At 30.5% G+C, this 19605-nt stretch overlaps 3 protein-coding genes across 4 annotated transcripts; 2 read left to right on the forward strand and 1 right to left on the reverse strand.

Moving 5' to 3' along the window:
- The first annotated feature begins 320 nt into the window (after positions 1 to 320).
- LOC8287078 (respiratory burst oxidase homolog protein B) lies at positions 321 to 6093 on the forward strand. 2 transcript variants are annotated; one of them, XM_025156114.2, is made up of 13 exons: positions 321 to 666; positions 1170 to 1752; positions 1842 to 2001; positions 2733 to 2781; positions 2911 to 3024; positions 3200 to 3628; positions 3728 to 4114; positions 4196 to 4291; positions 4380 to 4495; positions 4607 to 4709; positions 4839 to 4912; positions 5065 to 5578; positions 5719 to 6093. In XM_025156114.2, exons 2-13 carry the CDS (start codon positions 1242 to 1244, stop codon positions 5746 to 5748), a joined length of 2583 nt encoding a protein of 860 aa, XP_025011882.1. In that variant the 5' UTR covers positions 321 to 666; positions 1170 to 1241; the 3' UTR covers positions 5749 to 6093. The 2 variants fall into 2 exon arrangements, with proteins under 2 accessions (XP_025011882.1, XP_015570415.1); XM_015714929.3 differs by having other exon boundaries at positions 324 to 666; positions 5065 to 5582.
- Positions 6094 to 8556: 2463 nt separating this feature from the next.
- Positions 8557 to 10712, forward strand: LOC8287079 (heavy metal-associated isoprenylated plant protein 35). The gene is made up of 3 exons (XM_002512377.4): positions 8557 to 8839; positions 8954 to 9029; positions 9400 to 10712. Exons 1-3 carry the CDS (start codon positions 8732 to 8734, stop codon positions 10368 to 10370), a joined length of 1155 nt encoding a protein of 384 aa, XP_002512423.1. The 5' UTR covers positions 8557 to 8731; the 3' UTR covers positions 10371 to 10712.
- Positions 10713 to 15640: 4928 nt separating this feature from the next.
- On the reverse strand, positions 15641 to 16985 carry LOC8287080 (40S ribosomal protein S21-2). The gene is made up of 3 exons (XM_002512378.3): positions 16822 to 16985; positions 16597 to 16729; positions 15641 to 15942 (listed from the first exon to the last, which is right to left on the reverse strand). Exons 1-3 carry the CDS (start codon positions 16869 to 16871, stop codon positions 15877 to 15879), a joined length of 249 nt encoding a protein of 82 aa, XP_002512424.1. The 5' UTR covers positions 16872 to 16985; the 3' UTR covers positions 15641 to 15876.
- Between the last annotated feature and the right edge of the window lie 2620 nt (positions 16986 to 19605).

The raw sequence follows: 19605 nt of genomic DNA on the forward strand, positions 1-19605 counted from the left end.
TTGAAACAAATTAAATTAAATTTTTATGATCAAAATGAAACTGAATATAAAATTCAATTATCACTTGTATTTTTATCTCCTTTTTCTTCTTTCAGTTTTTTAATAAATTATATCGAATTAAGCAACGGATCGTGTTTGAAATTAAATTTATTTATATATTTTATATTAAATATTTAATTATATATCTTCGAGTGTGCATTTTAATTAATTTATATTTTCATAAAGTCTAATGTAATTTATTGATATGAATTTTAATCATTTCTATATACTATAGAATAATTATAATAACGGCTGACCAACACAAATCCGACTATTATTCAATGTTTGGAGTTGTGGTAGAATGCACTATTTCATGTTTGACGAAACAAAGTTGGCAGGTGATATAGTTTTGAAGACAAAAAGAAACGATCTAAAAAAAAAAGACCCAACCACTACACATAACTAATCTTGAATTGAAACAACGCGAATTTGCCCCTAGATTTTCATGTTTCTCTTTTTGACTTCACTTTCCCTAATCCATTAATTAGCCCACCATCACCCCTCACCCTCCCAACCCATGAATATAAACTCTTTCCTAAGCCCTTCCTCAAAGCTAACTTCCTTTCTTCTAAGTTACATTTCATCACACCTTTTTTAGTCTCTTGCAAACTAAATAAACTTTCTCTGGTATGTTACTCTTATTCTCCATCAACTTTACCATATCCTTTCTTCTTTTCTTTCTAATCATGGGGTTGAAAGAAATACTCATGTTTGTATTTTTCAAAAACTTTCTTATGTACTGAGAATTTGACAAACTCCATTTAATTGCATATTTTAAAATATAAAATGAAAATTATTCGAAATTGGGGTGATTTGTATGATACTCTAATGCTATTTAATTTTATTTGAATTAAGCAAATGGTATTCTAGGGAAGGCATTATTATTGTGGCAACTCAGATTTTCTTAGACACAAGCAGCTGCAAAAATGGCATTAAAGAAGTCAAAGATGCCCCATGTGTAGGACATAACTCATACAAAATATTATTCTCTAGTCTCAAGCATGCTATCTTATTTAGCTAACAAAGCTATGTGTTTCTAGAAATAAATCAATCCTATTATACATAAATTGTAGAATTATCTATTCTATTCTGTTAAGCAGCACAATAGCAACAATCCCTTTAATCTTCAGTTGCAGGAGAGCAAATCAAGACCAGTTGATTTCTCAAGACTCTATAGCAAGAAGAAGAAGGAAAAATAGGAAATGGAGATTCAAGAGAAGCATCAACAGGAGACATGGTCGGAGACAGAAAGCAATAGCAGCAGCAGAAGATTTGGCTACAGCGGACCCATGAGCGGTCCATTAGTAACGAATGCAAAAAATAGCAGCAAGAAAAGCGCAAGATTCAAAGATGAGTACGTGGAAATCACACTGGACGTCCGGGACGACTCCGTTTCAGTACAGAACATAAGAGGGGGTGATTCTGAAACAGCATATCTTGCTAGTCAACTAGAGAAGAAAAAGAATCATCCTTCGCTCGGATCTCAGCTGTCGTTCCGACTAAGGCAAGTCTCCCAAGAACTGAAGAGAATGACGTCTAATAATAAGTTCGACAGGGTTGACAGAACCAAGTCCGGAGCTGCTCGTGCTTTGAAAGGACTCAAGTTCATGTCCAAAAATGTCGGAACTGAAGGTTGGTCTGAAGTCGAAGCAAGGTTTGACAAGCTGTCTGTTGATGGAGCCCTTCCTAAAACAAAGTTTGGCCAATGCATAGGTATATATATTTTTAATATGTTCGAAGTTTCACAGTGTAGCTTGTAAATATTTAGAATAAATCATGAGAATTGATGTAAATATGATCAGGGATGAACGAATCAAGCGAATTTGCGAACGAACTGTTTGATGCATTGGCAAGGAGGAGAGGTATAACATCAGCTTCAATAAGCAAAGCTCAATTGCATGAATTCTGGGAACAAATTACAGACCACAGTTTTGATGCTAGGCTTCAGACCTTCTTTGACATGTAAGGGCCGCCCCCATTACCACTTCTTTGATTTTATCATATTATATATGCGTTCGATATATTTTCGGAAATAGAATTATGAAAATTAATAGCTAAATTAGGCTTTGATCTTTTTTTATTTTTCTTTCTTTTGAATAAGTGTTTGTTGCAATACTAAAGGAAAAAAAGAAAGAAAGAAAGAGTATAAAGAATATTATAATATATTATTTTATATGAAAAGGTGGAAATCTGAACATTCCATTTCCTCCATTTACGATAATGAAATATTTCTTTTATTAGCTCTAAAAGGTTTCGTTCAACGAATCAGAAAAGAATTTGTTGTTCACATGGCCCATATGAACTACGAAACCATTCACATTATTTATCTAATCATTTTCCTTAACATAGTCATTTGCAAGAGGCACAGCGCTGTTCCACCTAACCTAATCATATTTTAGGCTCCATAATTGAAAACCTTAGACCCTTTGTTGAAAAAACGTAACATAATGCAAAGTATATAATAGTCAAATTAATTTATTGTGGGACAAAAAAAATGTCAATCAAAAGTATGAATTTCAAAATTAGATATAATATCCTTGTAAAATAAAAATAAAGCTATGAAACAGAATATATATATATATATATATATATATATATATATTAATTAAGAAGTAGTACAGTTGATATTTTCACTTGTGAAGGTCTTGAAAATTAAGTGTAAATAGTTGCTAAAAGAATTGTTTCAAATGCAGGGTGGACAAAAATGCAGATGGTAGAATAACAGAAGAGGAAGTGAAAGAGGTGAGTAATTGAAGGAGGAAACATTTTCCTTTTTGTATTCCAGAACAATGTCATAGAAATAAATTACATCTTCTATATGATTTTCATTTTTCCAAAGCTCATTTTTTTTTTTAATATGTATAATTTCAGATTATAGCTTTAAGTGCTTCTGCTAATAAATTATCAAAGATTCAAGAAAGGGCAGAGGAGTATGCTGCTTTGATTATGGAAGAATTAGATCCAGACAATCTTGGATTTGTTGAGGTTTGTGTCCAAACACTTCTTTCTACAACTCGAACTATCTTAATCCCAGTTCAAGTAATGAGCCAAATTGGGCCCAATTACATTCTCTATACGGCCTGGCCTGTTGCCAAGGATTGTTCAAATTATATTCAAGCTAACAACTTAATGCATATACTCGTTGTGTTCATTGATGCAGCTGTACAACTTAGAAATGCTACTTCTCCAAGCTCCAAACCAGTCAACAAACCTAGCAACAGATAGTCGAATTTTAAGCCAAATACTTAGCCAGAAGCTTGTGCCAACCAAGGAACATAACCCAATCAAGAGATGGTACAAAAAGCTAGCTTACTTTGTTGAGGACAATTGGAAGAGAATTTGGGTGATGGCGCTATGGCTAGGAATATGTGCAGGCCTCTTTACCTGGAAGTTCATTCAATATAAGCACCGAGCCGTTTTCGATGTCATGGGCTACTGTGTTACAACTGCTAAGGGTGCAGCTGAGACTACTAAGTTCAACATGGCACTAATTCTTTTGCCTGTGTGTAGAAATACCATTACTTGGCTTAGAAGCAAAACCAAGTTAGGGATGGTTGTTCCTTTTGATGATAATATCAACTTCCATAAGGTATGATTACTTGCTTATTCCTGCATAAATACAAAGAGCCCATTTGGGGTTCTTTCTGCAAACAATTCATTTTCTTTTTTATTTACAAACAATATGTAGGTAATTGCATTTGGGATAGCTATTGGAGTTGGGTTGCATGCTGGAGCACATTTAACATGCGACTTCCCTAGGCTACTGCATGCCACCGATGAAGAATACGAGCCAATGGAGCCGTTCTTTGGCGAGGAGCGACCGGATAACTACTGGTGGTTCGTTAAAGGAACCGAGGGTTGGACCGGAGTGGTGATGGTGGTGCTGATGATTATAGCCTACATATTAGCCCAACCTTGGTTCCGCAGGAACAGGCTAAACCTCCCTAAAACCCTAAAGAAGCTCACCGGGTTCAACGCGTTTTGGTATTCACATCACTTATTTGTTATTGTCTATGCCCTCTTTATCGTCCATGGCTACTATCTTTACCTCTCCAAGGACTGGTACAAGAAAACAGTAAGTTCCTTTTTACTTCTACCTACTGAATATATAATTGCATTATAAAGTGTTTAATATTTGATTTTGCAATGTTGTTAGACATGGATGTATCTTGCTGTTCCAATGGGATTATATGCCATTGAACGACTGATTCGTGCGTTTAGATCAGGTTATAAATCAGTGAAAATTTTGAAGGTCCGTATAGTTTATAAAATTTTAACTTAAATATATTTTCTTGTTTTAAACACGGAGACTAATAAAGTTGCAAATCTCTATAATTCAGGTGGCAGTCTACCCTGGAAATGTACTGGCATTGCACATGTCAAAACCACAAGGATTTAGGTACACTAGTGGCCAATATATATTCGTGAACTGTTCAGCTGTTTCCCCATTTCAATGGTAAGTTAAATATTTCTTGATGTTCTAATTAATAGGAAAAATATCAAAATTCATAGTTCATAAATTGATGATCAGCGTGTTGATTAATGATAAAAAAAATAATGATACCAGGCATCCATTCTCGATTACTTCTGCTCCTGGAGATGATTATTTGAGCATCCACATTCGGACATTAGGTGATTGGACATCACAGCTCAAATCTGTTTTCTCTAAGGTACGGGGTCCTTAGCATAAAACTCTCCCATGTTTGTTTTTTCAATTTTTGAAACCTTACAGAGTATTTAGAAATTAAAAAATATTTCCATTTAAAGGTACTTAATTTATATACATATATTATTTGTAGGTGTGTCAGCCTGCATCGAGCAATCAAAGTGGTCTTTTAAGAGCGGATGTAGAAAAGAGCGGAAACAAACCAAGGTAGTTTTTATTATTATTATTATTTTGAAATTATCAAATTGCCATCTTTTATCTTGTAAAAGCTTATATCACAGTACCTTAATATAGGGAAAAAAGTAATATTTAAAATTGTCTCCTTTGGTTACAAAAATTCTGACTTCCCCTCCAAACAGGTTGCCAAAGCTCTTAATCGACGGCCCTTATGGCGCACCAGCACAGGACTACAAGAAATATGATGTTCTCCTCCTGGTCGGACTTGGAATCGGTGCCACCCCTCTAATCAGCATAGTTAAGGATGTGCTTAACAACATTAAGCAGCAGAAAGAGAAAGAAGAAGGGATAGTAGAGAATGGCATTAATAAGGGTAGCAAGAGGAAGCCCTTTGCCACCAGACGAGCTTATTTTTACTGGGTGACTCGGGAGCAGGGCTCATTTGAGTGGTTCAAAGGTGTGATGAACGAAGTGGCTGAATATGATCAGGACAAAGTCATCGAGCTTCATAATTACTGCACGAGTGTTTATGAAGAAGGAGACGCTCGATCGGCTTTGATCACCATGCTTCAATCCATTCAGCATGCCAAAAATGGGGTTGACATAGTCTCTGAAACGCGTGTTAGGACCCATTTTGCTAGACCTAATTGGCGTAAAGTTTTCAAGCATGTAGCCATTAACTACCCTGATCAAAGGGTTGGTGAGTTTTATTTATGTTTTTCTTCCTTCCTTAAATCTAAGCTTTAGTTTTTCTTATAACTTACCTGCCTTGAAGATACTTGATAGTGCCTCTTCTATTGGTTTAACCTAATCACGATATGCTTTTTATTTTTCAGGTGTGTTTTATTGTGGGGCTCCTGGATTGACCGGAGAATTGAGAAGACTAGCTCAAGACTTTTCCCGGAAAACTTCTACCAAGTTTGATTTTCATAAAGAGAATTTCTGATTTTCCTCTTGTTAAAAATTATACTCCAGAATTTTGTTTGTTTTGTTTTCATTGAAAAAACATGTAACATAGTTCGTGCTGGTAGTTTCTTAAAATCATGTTTGGGTTATCACTAGTGAGATTAGTAATTTTCTTTCTTCTTCCTAGTTTTTTTTTTTTTTAATTTTTAATTTTTTTTTTTGGTGCAACGGACAGTGTAAACAATAATAAAAAGAAAGGAAGCATCAATCTTGTTTATAGTATAATAAGAATAATTATTTTGATATGGTTGGTTGGATTATAAGAAAACAGATGTTAATGGAAACTATATGAAATCACTTCTATATACTTGAGAGTAGCCCCTACTAAATTCAATTTTCCTTTTCCTAAACAAACATAACATTGTTTGAACATCATAATTAACACAAACAAGGATGGAATTAGGCCAATAATCATTTCATCATAACCAAAATTTTGAAATAATTGAAAGCCAGAAAGAAAATGTCCTCAAAATTGACTTCAATAATCAACACCACTAGTTTTTAGCTGCAATTAGCTTTAAAACTGATCCTATTTTCAGGTTTAGAGATTGGGGCAGAGGCCTGCCTCTTATGGCCTTAGGTTCAGTGTTCGATACGGTTTGACATTTCAAAGCCCAAAACGCTTTATTGATTTATTTTTATTTTTTTGCCTAATTAGAGTTTCAATCTATTTTATTTAGGAACTGTTAGCGGTAAGCAATTTACTTAGAGATTTTTTAAAATTCGTTAATTTAGACAAAATTCAACAATTTAGTCAGAAAACTTGACAAAATCCATTAAAAATTTTAAAAAATCATCATTTATTAAAATCTATTAAGATAATAGGATTTGCTTTCTTTTTACCTAAATTTCCTTTTCATAACTGCTTTTAAATTTTATATGCATAGTTACAATTTTTAATTATAATATTTAAGAACTGATTAGAAACTTAGATTTCTTAATTTTATAGATTTTAAGTCTAAGTTCAAACGAGGCCTTGACCATTCTCGTTAATAACATTCTTCAGCAGGGTAGAAAAATAAAGGAAAAAAGAAAAGAAAGAAAGAAAGTGTAACACTCCTAATTTTAAAATTTATATTTTATTATTTTTAAAAATAATTTGATAAATTAATATTATTTGTAAGTAAATGAGCATTTAAAATTTATTTTAATTACCAAATAACATGAGTACTATTAATTTAACATTATCTAATGATTATAATATATTGATTTTGGTGAATTTTAATTTAGTGTTGTGTTTTTAAATGAGTGAATCAATTTTATTTATATTAACTTTACTTAAAATGCTTGTTTTCTATTTAATTTGAATTTAATCTACATCAATTATTAATTATTTCCTTATTTCGTATAATTGTCGTTATTAAGTGATCATACTGGATTTAAGGATGCTGGTCAACCTTTGTTCATTAGACGCCAATTTTATTGGAATAAGATAGTCAAAAAGTTGATAGAATTGGGAGATTAGAATTCTTCTAAGGTACTCGTTCCGTGTATATTAAAATTGAATTTTTCTAAATTATAATGACATATATTTATTATTTTATTACATTCTATATTATTTAAATAATTATTTTATATACATAGTTGCTTTAATTCATACTATATGACTTTAACTCACTGTCAAGATTGGCAGTCTCAATTTAATTATTTTTCAAATGACAGTTAGGTTTTCTGCAGTTTCTTTCTTTGAGCAGTCCGACTCTCCTCTTTCTCAGGCTTTACGTAATTACTTTTTTTATATTTTTAACTATTTAAATTTCTACACTCTGCAATATTTACATTCAAACTTAATATTTTATCCAGCATGATGATCAACATGATAATGTATTAATTTTATTATTGTTGATGAATTAATAGAAATTTTATTATATTCGTGAGTGAGTATTAATAGGTATAGTATTTGGTATTATTAAATGGAATTATAATTTAATTAAATTAGTGATATGTGAGGTTTGCTACGGGTTCGATGGCCTTAAGTTTACTCATTATTTAACCGGTTATAGACTCACAGAGCGAGTCGTGACAGAAAAAAAATTCTGCTAATAATTTTCTTTAAGTACAATTGATTAAAGAGAAAAAAAGCTCGAAATTAAATCTTTATTAAGTTGAATCATACAATTATTTTCAACTTAATAATTCTTATTTGATTAGAAAAATTTGAATACAAAAAGATAATAAATTAAAAAAAGTCTACATATAGTGTAGATTTTTAATTAAAATATACATGAGTAAAGCACATCATATCTACATTATGCATTGTGATATTCTTCTTCATTTAATTTTCTTTTCTGTTCCTAATTTTTATGGTAAACTGAATTTATAAATAAAAGAATTTCCGTCCCCCAATTTTAAAATCCATTCCTTTTTAAATCCTTAATATTATGAACCTATTAAAAGAAATAGCAAAATTGTTGTAATTTCACCTTGCTTAGCTAAAAAGCATTAAGCAAAAGGCATCAAATGCTTTGAAGTCTTCATTCCTACCTGTTGATAACCAGTCTTTACAATCTCTTTTTGAACTTTAGATTTATATAGTATAAAATTTACAGCAAAATTATTTCTCTTTTAAAAGAAAAGGAAAAAAGGAATCAAATGCCAAATTGATAAGCACCCACTATTATTTTCCTTAAAAACCTTCAAATTTTAAATCCTCCATATAAATATTTAATTAAATATCATTAGCCAGCACCAGTATCAGGTTTTACTATTGCCAGTTTGCCATCCTATCAAGCACCAAACTTTAGGCCCTACCCTACTACTTGCATATCTTTGCTTTCCTTTCTCTCTCTCTCTCTCTCTCTCTCTCTTCTCTTTCAAGCCCTTCTCAATTCTCTCTCTCTGAAGCATTCCTTCTCATCCTCTTCTCTCTCTAGGTTGAATTCAATGGCTACAGAAGGAAAGCCAGAAGCAAAAACTGAACCAAAACCAACAGAAACTAATAAAGAAACAGTAGCAGCAGAAGAAAATCAAGAACCACCTCTCAAGTACAAGGTAAAGAATTTATATAGTAGCACCCACAAAAATGAAAAAAGAATCGTCTTTCTAGGCAAAAGTTTTGATCTTTCACATGTTTTCTTTTATCTCATGTTTTTCACTGTTCCTCAGACATGGGTCTTGAAAGTGTCAATCCATTGTGAAGGCTGCAAAAGGAAAGTGAAGAAAATCTTAACAAACATTGATGGTATACTTACCTAAACCTTTCTTCGTTTGATTGTTTCTTGATTTGTCTTCAGTTATGTTATTGCCAGTTGCCACAATTCATTTCTGGTTTCTGTCTCTCCCTCTCTCAAAGAAAAAAAAAAAAAAAAAACTTGCATGCTTACTTGAAAAGGAACACTAATTCTCTGTTGACTGTTTTAGCTCAAGAAACGGTTCTCATGCTTGTTTCTCAGCTTGGTTTTATTCATTTTCTTTAATCTCACGCTCCCTCTGCCATTTGCGGTTCTTTAATTTTCAGGCAAAAAATTCTTTATTTGCCTCTGTTAATGCATTTCTTGATTTTACAATACTTTTATTTATTATTCTAAGTTATTTTTCCATTGTGATTTCAGGTGTTTACGCTACAGAAATTGATTTAAGACAACAAAAGGTGACAGTAATTGGAAATGTAGACGGAGGAACTTTGATCAAGAAGCTAGTAAAGGCAGGGAAACATGCAGAGCTATGGCCTGAAAAAGCTGACAGCAAAGAGAAAAAGAAAGGAAAATCAAAGAACAAAAATAAAGATAAAAAAGAAAAAGATAAACAAAGCGACCAAGAAAGCGGTGAAGAAGGTGGTGATAAAAAAGAGAAAGAAACTGTCAAAACTGAGGTAGTAATTATTCAAGACCCATCTAGAGTAGCAAGTGAGAATGCAAACACCAGTAAAAACAACACCGAGTTCGTTCATGTTTGCAAGCCAACAGATGGAGGCGGTGCCACCCCTAAACCAGGTGTTCAATTCAAGGAGGTGAAGCTTGAGGTTAAGCAACCTGTTAACCCACCAGCGGGTAGCCAGTCGCCGGTGGCTGACAAGAAAGGCTGCAGCGAAAGCGAGGGTAATCCTGAGAAAAATGGAAGCGGCGGTAGCAGTGGCAGTGCCAGTGGAGGTAAAAAGAAGAAAAAGAAGGGGCATAAAGGAAATAATAATAATAATAATAACAATGGCGATGAGGGTGAACATTCTTGTGATGCACCAGCAGGCATCGGATCACCTAGTCATGGTCATGGTCCTGGTCAAGGTCATGGTCAAGGTCCTGCTCCATATCCTGCCAATCACAGCCCTCCACCACACCCTATGTACCAGTACCCACCACATTACTATGCACCTCCTCCTGTATACACAGTCAGTTACAATGCAATGCAGTCCAGTGCAAGCTACGGTGCATCCGTTTATCCTCCATCGTCTTCGTACGTGTATATGCATCCGGGGATGGCAGCAAGCGAACCTCCACCATCTGATTCGGACTCGTATCCATCACAACCGTCAGATTCATTCGAGATATTCAGTGATGAAAATCCTAATGCATGCTCAATTATGTGAAAATTTGGTAACCAAAGTATGGCACTGGCAAAATGGGACTTGTACTACTTGTATAAGCAAGTCTGGATGGTACAATTTTTGTAATGTATGTAGATATTATATGAATGGTAAGAAAATTGTAATAGGCAGGGAAAATAAAAGAGGCAATAGGGTTTTGGGTGTTGGGTCTTTTTCCCTTTAGTGGAGTTATGTGTTTTAGCTTTCCTTTTTCCTTTTTTACTGTATTAAGGCTGGTTCAGAAAAAAGCTTTGTAATGCCATAGCTTAGCTGTTAGCAGGAGGTCCATCCTTCTTGTCTCTTTTTAATTTCTCTTATGTGTAAAGTATATCTTGGGATTTGGGATTTTGGCTTATTTAGATTAGTGATTAGTGACATTAGCATTTTGGTAGATAACCACTGGATTTTGAGTTTTTTCTTTTTAAATATAATAATATATTTTCTATTTTATAAAAATAATCCCTTTCCTCCTTCTAATCTAATAAATTAATATGCCAATTATACCTATTGATAAAAAAAAAAAAAAAAAACATATTGGTAGAGTTTGCAGCTTGGGTGCTTAGGACTTGGATGATAAAGAAAAGAAGAAAAGAAAAGGCATTTCTTTGGTGGCTGAAGCTGGAAGATGTGATAAAAGAAAGTAGTGCAAACTCAAACCTAATTTGACACTTGTTGAGGCCTGAAGACTTTAGGTAAGCTCCACTTCTAAGTTCATAATGCTTTGCTGATTTTTGTGTTGATGCTTAGTTGGATTGTAGGACCCTTGAAATCTTTCTAACACTGTCTTTCTTATGTGTAAAGGAGATCTTGATTGATAATTAATTGGGGACACTAACTACTGAAGGGAATTATGATTTGTGAGATGGTATTTAAGCTAGAAAATAGAATGCCAAAGTGGGGAAGCTCCTGGTTTTCCTGGTAAGATTTGAACACTGTTTAAATAATATGCTTTTCAGAAAATTGTAATAAAAAAAATACCATATCAATTAATAAAATGTGAGTCAATATGAATGTTGTTCTATCTGTCCTAAGAAATAATCTATTTTTAATTTACATGCAAATTAAAAAATACAAATTTTTTAACTGTATGTCATTAACTATTATTATTATTATTATTATTATTTAAAATACTTGTATAAAAACTACAATTTTAAAATATGTGAAAATTAATTGTATGTGATAATATTTATATCAGATAATTAAATATATTTTTGACAATCAATTATTAAATTAAAGATTGGATAAAAATAAAAAAAATGACTTTTTTTTTTTTGCTTTTATGGATTTATTTATTTATTTTTTGTTTTGCTTAATGCATATTCCAGTCAAAGTCATCAAATCTCTATGTAGCTGTTAAAATAAAAAGAAAATAAAAAAAAAAAACCTACACTCTGGGAAATGTGTGTGTGAGGCAAGTTCTTTCTTTTAGAAAGCTTGTCTCTTTCTTTCATTAAGACCACCTTTGAAGTTTGTGTCTTCTTTAAAGAGGTTGCTTTATTTAATTGTTTTCTTTTTTTCTTTTTATTCTTTTCACCTTTTCTTATTCTTTTTCTTTTATTTGTTTCCCTGATGTTTAAGAAAATTAAACAAGTTTGTAGTGATGGGAATAGTCTGTTGCATATGGTCATTTCTTTACTGTGTACCTCTCTTTCCTTATCTTTGTATTATATGGTGAGAAAATCATGCATGTTGCATTTCACTATGGAAGTCACAAACCTTATGCATTTCTTCTTGCACTTCTGTATTACTTGAATTAGACTGTTGGGGATCCTTCTATTTCATATTAATTGTGGCTTTTTAATAATTTAACCGAATTAAAAAAATATTTAATAAAATTAATTATAAAAAAATAACTAAATTAGGCTATTTTTTTATGTAATTATTTTAAAATTTATTATATTTATTTCAATACAATAATGCAATAAAAAATAAAAAAAATAATGCTGCATTGGATAGGTAAAAATGATAGATAACTAAGATTTTTTTTTTAAAAAGAAGGGACTATTTGGTTTCTAGCCTGTGCACTTGTCCAAATCCATTTAAATGATACCCTTAAATGACCATCTTCCTTGCTCATGATTTCATTAGGTGAGCTATTTCAATGGGGTAATGGATGCTGAACCAATGCTTTTTATTAACCAAGGATTATCATTCAATGGGTTCTTTCAATTATTTATGGGGTGTTATTCCAATAATATTTAAATGTCGATTTTTGTGGAGTCATCTTTCTCCACAAGGGGAAGAACCTTTAAAAAAAAAAAAAAAAAGGAAAAAGAAAAACTCAAAAACTACCAACACCTTCCTTTATAATCTCTTTCAATATCTAGAAAGCTCTCTTTGGGTTTTATTCCTTGGCCACTAGAAGGTCATTTGACATTCCAAGCTTGGCAATATATCAAAAAAGAATCACCATTGTTTTTATTCTTATTCTTCGTTGAGGAGGTGTCCTTCTGAACAAATTAAAAGATTTTTTCTTTAAGGACAATCATAGCAAGAAAATTAGTACTGCATGATTAAAATGCTCTCTTTGATGGGTTCAAAGTTGTGGCCAAGTCATTGTGCAAATAAATATATTGAAAAGCAAATTTATTTTCTTTAAATTGGATAGATTCTGGTGATTGATGAAGAGTCTTGGAAGGGGAGGGAGAAAAACAGAGTCACAAATTTGTTGGACTATTGGGATATGGCATAGATGTGAAAATGGCTGTGGAGAGAATCTTAATCCAAAACTCAAAAATAGTAAATATCATGTTAGTGTTTTGTTTAGTCAATCACCCAAGACTTGGGTTCCTATATCCTGACCATCATTTCCTGAGAAATTTCCCTTGTATCAGTGAGGAATCCGATTCCTCAAGTCCAATCCATCTTCTTCTCCAAGCAACATTCTATTGCCTTATACTATTGAATGGCCTTGAAGGATGTTTCCAAGGCCTGCAATGGCAAGTCTTGTTTATAATTGTTATACTCTTACATGATCCATGATATAGAGCTAATCATGCACATCAGAATAAGAAAAACTTGTGAATAAGAGAAATTATATATATGTATTAACTTTGAACTATAGCTTGGGGTTATTTACAAAACCAGCTTAAATGAAAATAAAGATTTCAACTTTTTCTGTCAAAAGGAGGCAATGGTGTTTTAAATAAATGAAATAAGAATCAGTTAGTACAGCAATGATTAAGAATGGTGGTCCTATAATTAATTTTTAGAAGATAATGACTGTAATCATAACATGTACAATGATGCAAGCACATAGCCATCTTGATTCTTGAATAACAAAAGATTTTATTCACCATTGGCTTAATAGCAATAGCTACCTAACTTTATCTTTCTATGGTTGTAAGTAAAAGATTATGCCTAAAAGACTTGCTACAGTACAGCAAAAAAGAAAAAGAAAACAAGAGCTGCTACACTAAAGTCCAGGCAATACAAGTTAAGATGTCTTACTAACAGGAAGCTCTAGACCCACTTAGAATTTGCAAAGCAAATTGTTTTGAGCCACATGCCCACATCCAAAAAGAAAATTGCTTGTTAAATATCGACACTGATTACTGTCCAAAAAGATGCACCTTGCTAACACAACAGCTTTGGTTTCTGTTGATGTATGAATCTAAAAATGATATCATGGAAAGTTGGACCCATTTGAATGTTTTTGATTTAAGCAGAAACATCAAGAGAGGCCTGGATTTAAAAAAAAAAAAATTAAGGTGATAACTAACAAGTGTGGATGTTAATCAGGTCGCTACAAATAGCATATGTTTTGCATTTTGCATTGAATTGCACTATAAGACATCAAGGTTTTCCAATTTATGATTTTTTTTTTTTAATTTATAGAGGATCCGACAAATTGTGAACTATATAATAAAATTAGTCATTATTTTATATTCATCATAAAAGCAAAAGTTGATCTAATACGGAGAGAGTATTGAACTTAAAACTTCACTCTAAAAGTAAATACTTTTTACCATTTAAACTAGACATCGGCTATAAATTTGAAATTTTCTTACAAAATTATTAACCTTGTTTGAATGTAACATTTATAATATGTTTCTAAATCTAAGACATGAAAAAGGAGATTTTAGCTAATTATTCATTAGAAAATATAGGTTTTCAAAAGGATATCTAAATCTAAGACCACCTCACTGATATTTTGGGCACTGCAAGACTAGGTTTCCATAACTCCTTTCTTTTCTTCATTATTTCTTTTTAATAAAAAAAATAAACGTCTAAATGTAATCTCCTTTGATTGTGTTTAAGTATTCTTTCTAATTATGAAAATTAAAATATCTTGAATCTATTATGGTCATCTATTATATTTATCATGAGAGATTATAAGTGGAACTACACATATTAAAAAGAAGAAATGAGTCTAAAAGTTGGTATAAGAAAGAATTATAAAGAAAATGCTGGGATCTCTTATAATCAAAGAAGCAAGAATAATATTAGAAAATGCTGCAAAACATATTAAATTGGTATAAGCTGCAATTTTTTCGAACTATTTAATTAAATAATATGCAGATTTTATTTAAACAGTTTATATAAGCAGCACAATGGACCGTTACCCTTAAATTTGGCAGGACCATCAATTGTGGGTTTGTTTCACACATGCAAGAACTATGGAGCATGGACCCATAAGATCCTATATTTGGAAGGATTAACCGATACCCTTAAATTTGGCAGGACCATCAGTTATGGGCTTGTTTCATACATTCAAGAGCTATGGACTATGGGCCCATTAGATCAAAAATTTGGAAGGATCATGAATGATGGGTTTTTTCAACAATTCTTGCATTATGGACTATGGACGCCAATGGACCGGCGCCCTTAAATCCAGAAGGACCATTAGTGATAAAATACAGGTAGTTCGACACCAAGAAAACTGACTAGAGCTTGGGACAACGGCTCTACGATATCTTTCCAGTTATATTGTAGTTGAGTACCAGAGGCAGGCAACTCGTCATGTTTACTAATACTCATTTACTGAGTACTTCATCTCCTTAATTCGTATATCAGCATATCCTTTTTAATGCGAAGAAGCATGTCCTTGTGAAATGTGAATACTGGTGGGATGTTTTGGCATGAGCATTGCCTCCTCAGACAGCTCCTGCATGCCATAAAACTGAATAGAGCAATAAAGACCTGGGAGAAGAAAAGGATATTATATGCCCATTTATTTTTGCAGCAAGCATCTCGCTATTACTTGGACAAGCAGCTTCCAGCCAAGCCGGGCAAATAATTAGTTGCAGCTGGAAAAGGTATCCGCTTTGGTGTAAAAACAAAAATCACTTCAATATATTGCAACTCGAGAGTAAAGAGACAAAACTTCCGAAGTTTAAAATACCAAATTAAAGATCATGAAACAAATAAGTACTAGAAATTATCTTGTCTTGGTTGACAAATCGCTAAAAACAGTCACAGTGATAAAATGGAAGAGCGCAGTCACTGCTGTCCCACTGTCTTCTTCAACTAAGATTAAACTAAAACGAAGAACATACTCCAACCCCGCTTATTGTTGACGGAGTTCGACCTTCTTCTTTTGCCAAAGCCTGTCGAGAGCACTGTCAGCATCGCCCTGCATCATTAAAATCATCATGATCAGCAGATGTAGCAAGTGTAAACTATTAAAAAAACAAGTTCAGAGGACCACATTCAAAAGTTAGTTAATAGAGGCAGTGACTCAATTAATCAAGAAACACACTAAGCTTATATGAAATAAAACTGGAATCTGTATCGCCAATGTAATATTCAAAGGATAGTAATGCTTCAAGAACAAAAAATCAAACAGTTATAACTAAATGGAGACATATACAATAGCGCTAATGCCCATACAACATGACTTCTCAAACTTAATCTACAATGCAGCTTCCAAAAAGCATATAAAATATATGAAGCAAACACAATCAATTTTACGACACCAACACAGCAACACCATATTTCAATGACATAAGTCATTTCTTTCTTTACTTCTCGTATAAGACCACTAACCACTTGCAATTCTATACTTCAGATATAATTCGCAATAGAACTACAACCCACTTTCATATATCAATAAGTACCAGACCAGAATGAAATGTCAAAGAATTTAATCCTAAAAGATTAAACAAGGCAAAACATAAAATGGTGTTTATATTTGCAAATAATGATTACAATTAATCCATGACAAGTCCAAGCCCTAAATCAGCCAAAATTAAATTTGTTGGAACGACATAAATAATCAAACAAAAACCTGAGCACGGACGAAGCCACAGAGAGCAAAAGTGGTGAATTGACCAGTGTAGTGACCATTAGCATCCAAATGTCCAATGTTAATCTGAACAGATGCATGATCTTTGGAAGTGATAAGCCTGTTTGTAGCAGAGCTGCAACATGTAAACAACAAAATAGATAAGATTTCCAGCTAAATAAGAGCTAAACGATGCATAATTATAGACAATAGATACTGGATTGTTACCATTTTCTTGGGATGTAAAGATCCATGTTCTGTCCCTCTTCGTTCTGCATCTTGAATTTTTGGTTTGATTCGCTTCCCAAAAACTTTGTTTATCAAAACCGGAAGACAGTGGCGACGGCAAAATACAAGAGGCTGAGCTGAAAAGAATTAGGAACTTCTCTTTGCAGCTTTATATGCTACTCAAACCCTAATTGTATAATCTTAAATTACTTCTATGTCCTCTTCGTCATAAATTATTAAAACATCCCTTATTTTGTAAAGAGTGATATTCATCTTTTCCAATTACTTTTTACAATCACAAAAACGTGGTATTAAATTTTGATAAAGGGCCGTATAGCTCCCAATTTGTACTTTATTTTAAATAAGTTTAATTTTAATTATTTTAAAAATAAATTTATAATTTTTATTTAAAAATTTTAATAAATTTAAATTTTAAAAAATTATGAACATATCTATTATATTTATAATTTAAATTAGTTAAATAAAATAAGATTAAATAATTATTAATTTTTAATATTTAAAATAAAATTTAAATTTAAAATTATATATATTAATTTTTCTATGTTTTATCAAAAAAATTAATAATTAATAATTATTGTCTATATTTTACTATTATTGTCGACTTTGGTAAATTATTAACACTATTATTATTAATTTTATTAGTATTAGTCAAAATTTAGATTTAGTTAGTTCTTAAATATAAATAATGAGTATATTTATTAAAACAGTTGAAATTAAACTTATTTAATTTTTTGTCCTATTAAATTTCATTACACAATTTATATGGCTTACAAATAAGCTTATGTTTTCTTTTTCTTTTAACTAGGGGCTAATATTTAAACTGAATTAAAAATATTTGAAATTGAAATATTTAATTAAATGAGATATACCTTGCCAGCATTAAAATTTGAAATTTATCGTCTACTTTCAAAAAATGTTTGGAAGAGAAAACTTACAATAACATAATACCACACTCCTTAAAGATTGAAATAAATTAATATAAGTTATTTCTATTTATATTTCTATCTCTTATAAAAAGCAGCTAAACGATCGAATGACATATCAATTTATATAACATATTTTGTTAGTATAGATATGGATTTTACAAATTATCCATATACCAAATTGTCTCACATAATATTCAATATAAAAAAAAAAGTAAAATATAATAAATTTTTTATTTTTTATTTAATTTTAGACATTTACAAATATTACATAACCAATTGGGCCTATATTACTTAATCTATAATCACAAATTTATAATGAATAAGGTTAAATCTAATTAATTAGTCCAAATTTAACATGCTCAAAAATTGTAGTTCCGCAGTCATCACTTATCTATCTATTTTTCTTTCTCAAACAATAATTTAGCAAAATAGCATGTAAATTTAAAATTTTAATAATTATTATTATTTGTTTATTTTGAGTGAATGGATGTTTTTATTTATATATACACTTATTTTATTTTATTTTTGCTTGGTTATGATGTTTAAGCATTTAGTTTTTTAAACTGACATTTATTTTTGTTCCACAAATTGACTTTGTTATAATTAGTACTCCTATTTTAACTTAATCATACATGATAATACTTATTTGATAGCACTTGGCATCTTTAATAAACTTTTAGTTATTTCAGTCTGAATATTGATAAAAAAATTGAATAGTATGTATTTTAGTATAATTGTTTGTTGTATCAATTATTAGAAATTGCTTAATATTGTTTTGTTCACTATAATCAGGGTATTCTTAATGTTACCTTTCCTTTCTCCGGTAAATAAATAAATAAATATAATATTTATATAAAATTTTTAAAAATTTAATTTTTTTTATATGTATGTTTAATTTTTGATACATAAAATTTTTATTTTGACATGTATACTTATTTTGACATATGAAATTCAAGCTTATGTGCAATTTGATAGTTTTTTTTTTTATTAATTGAAGTTACATTTATAATTAAACATTGATTTTAATCATAAAAATAATATATTAGTAATTAATTAGATAATGATTATTTTTCTAATTAGATAATAATTATTCTAAAAAATATATTAAATTATATTTTAATAATATATTAACTAATAATTAGTTTTTTAATTAGATAATGATTCTAATTATAAAAATAATATCTTTAAATATTATATTCACTAATAAAATAATATTTTAGTTGTATAATAATTTATAATTTTAAAAAATAGTAATATCAATTATGTTGATAGTATTAATTTATACAATATTATAACTAAATTAATAAATATTTTTAGAATTTTATATTATTATATTAATAAAATCTTAAATTTAAGAAAAATTAAAGACATTTTAAAATAGTTAATTTGTTGTTATTTTTATAAAATATTATAAATTACTATTAAATATCAAAAAATTTATTAAGTTGTATTTATAAACTTGATTTTATAATTAAAATAATAATAATAGTCATATAACTCATAAACGACTAGTATAATTTTAAATTTATTTAATTTTTTTAATATATCCAAATAATTAATTTTCTTTTAATATACTAAAGAAAGTACAAAAAAGGAACTATCAACTTATATATCATCATATCTAATATATATGAAAAGAAACAAATTAAAACTAAAACTCTCATGTTGTTTTACAGTTTTCTATAAGCTTTTAACTAAAACTTGAATGTTTAATTTTAATTCAAAAAATTATTTTTATTATTTTATTATTTTATTATTAAAAAAAAGAAAACAAGTCTCTAAAATTTTTATTTGTCACGTTTATTTTCGAACCTTTTCATTAGATCCAAGCTTTTTT

Source organism: Ricinus communis, chromosome 10, assembly GCF_019578655.1.
Source record: "Ricinus communis isolate WT05 ecotype wild-type chromosome 10, ASM1957865v1, whole genome shotgun sequence".
NCBI lineage: Eukaryota > Viridiplantae > Streptophyta > Magnoliopsida > Malpighiales > Euphorbiaceae > Ricinus > Ricinus communis.

Coding starts and splice junctions, on each gene's coding strand:
- LOC8287078 (XM_015714929.3), top strand. CDS start 1,242: ATGGAGATTCAAGAGAAGCATCAACAGGAGACATGGTCGGAGACAGAA. Junction 4,292..4,379: donor AATCAGTGAAAATTTTGAAG/GTCCGTATAGTT, acceptor TCTATAATTCAG/GTGGCAGTCTACCCTGGAAA. Junction 4,710..4,838: donor TCAAATCTGTTTTCTCTAAG/GTACGGGGTCCT, acceptor TATTATTTGTAG/GTGTGTCAGCCTGCATCGAG.
- LOC8287079 (XM_002512377.4), top strand. CDS start 8,732: ATGGCTACAGAAGGAAAGCCAGAAGCAAAAACTGAACCAAAACCAACA. Junction 8,840..8,953: donor AACCACCTCTCAAGTACAAG/GTAAAGAATTTA, acceptor ACTGTTCCTCAG/ACATGGGTCTTGAAAGTGTC. Junction 9,030..9,399: donor AATCTTAACAAACATTGATG/GTATACTTACCT, acceptor TTGTGATTTCAG/GTGTTTACGCTACAGAAATT.
- LOC8287080 (XM_002512378.3), bottom strand. CDS start 16,871: ATGCAGAACGAAGAGGGACAGAACATGGATCTTTACATCCCAAGAAAA. Junction 16,730..16,821: donor CTTTACATCCCAAGAAAATG/GTAACAATCCAG, acceptor TACATGTTGCAG/CTCTGCTACAAACAGGCTTA. Junction 15,943..16,596: donor GTGGCTTCGTCCGTGCTCAG/GTTTTTGTTTGA, acceptor TTAATGATGCAG/GGCGATGCTGACAGTGCTCT.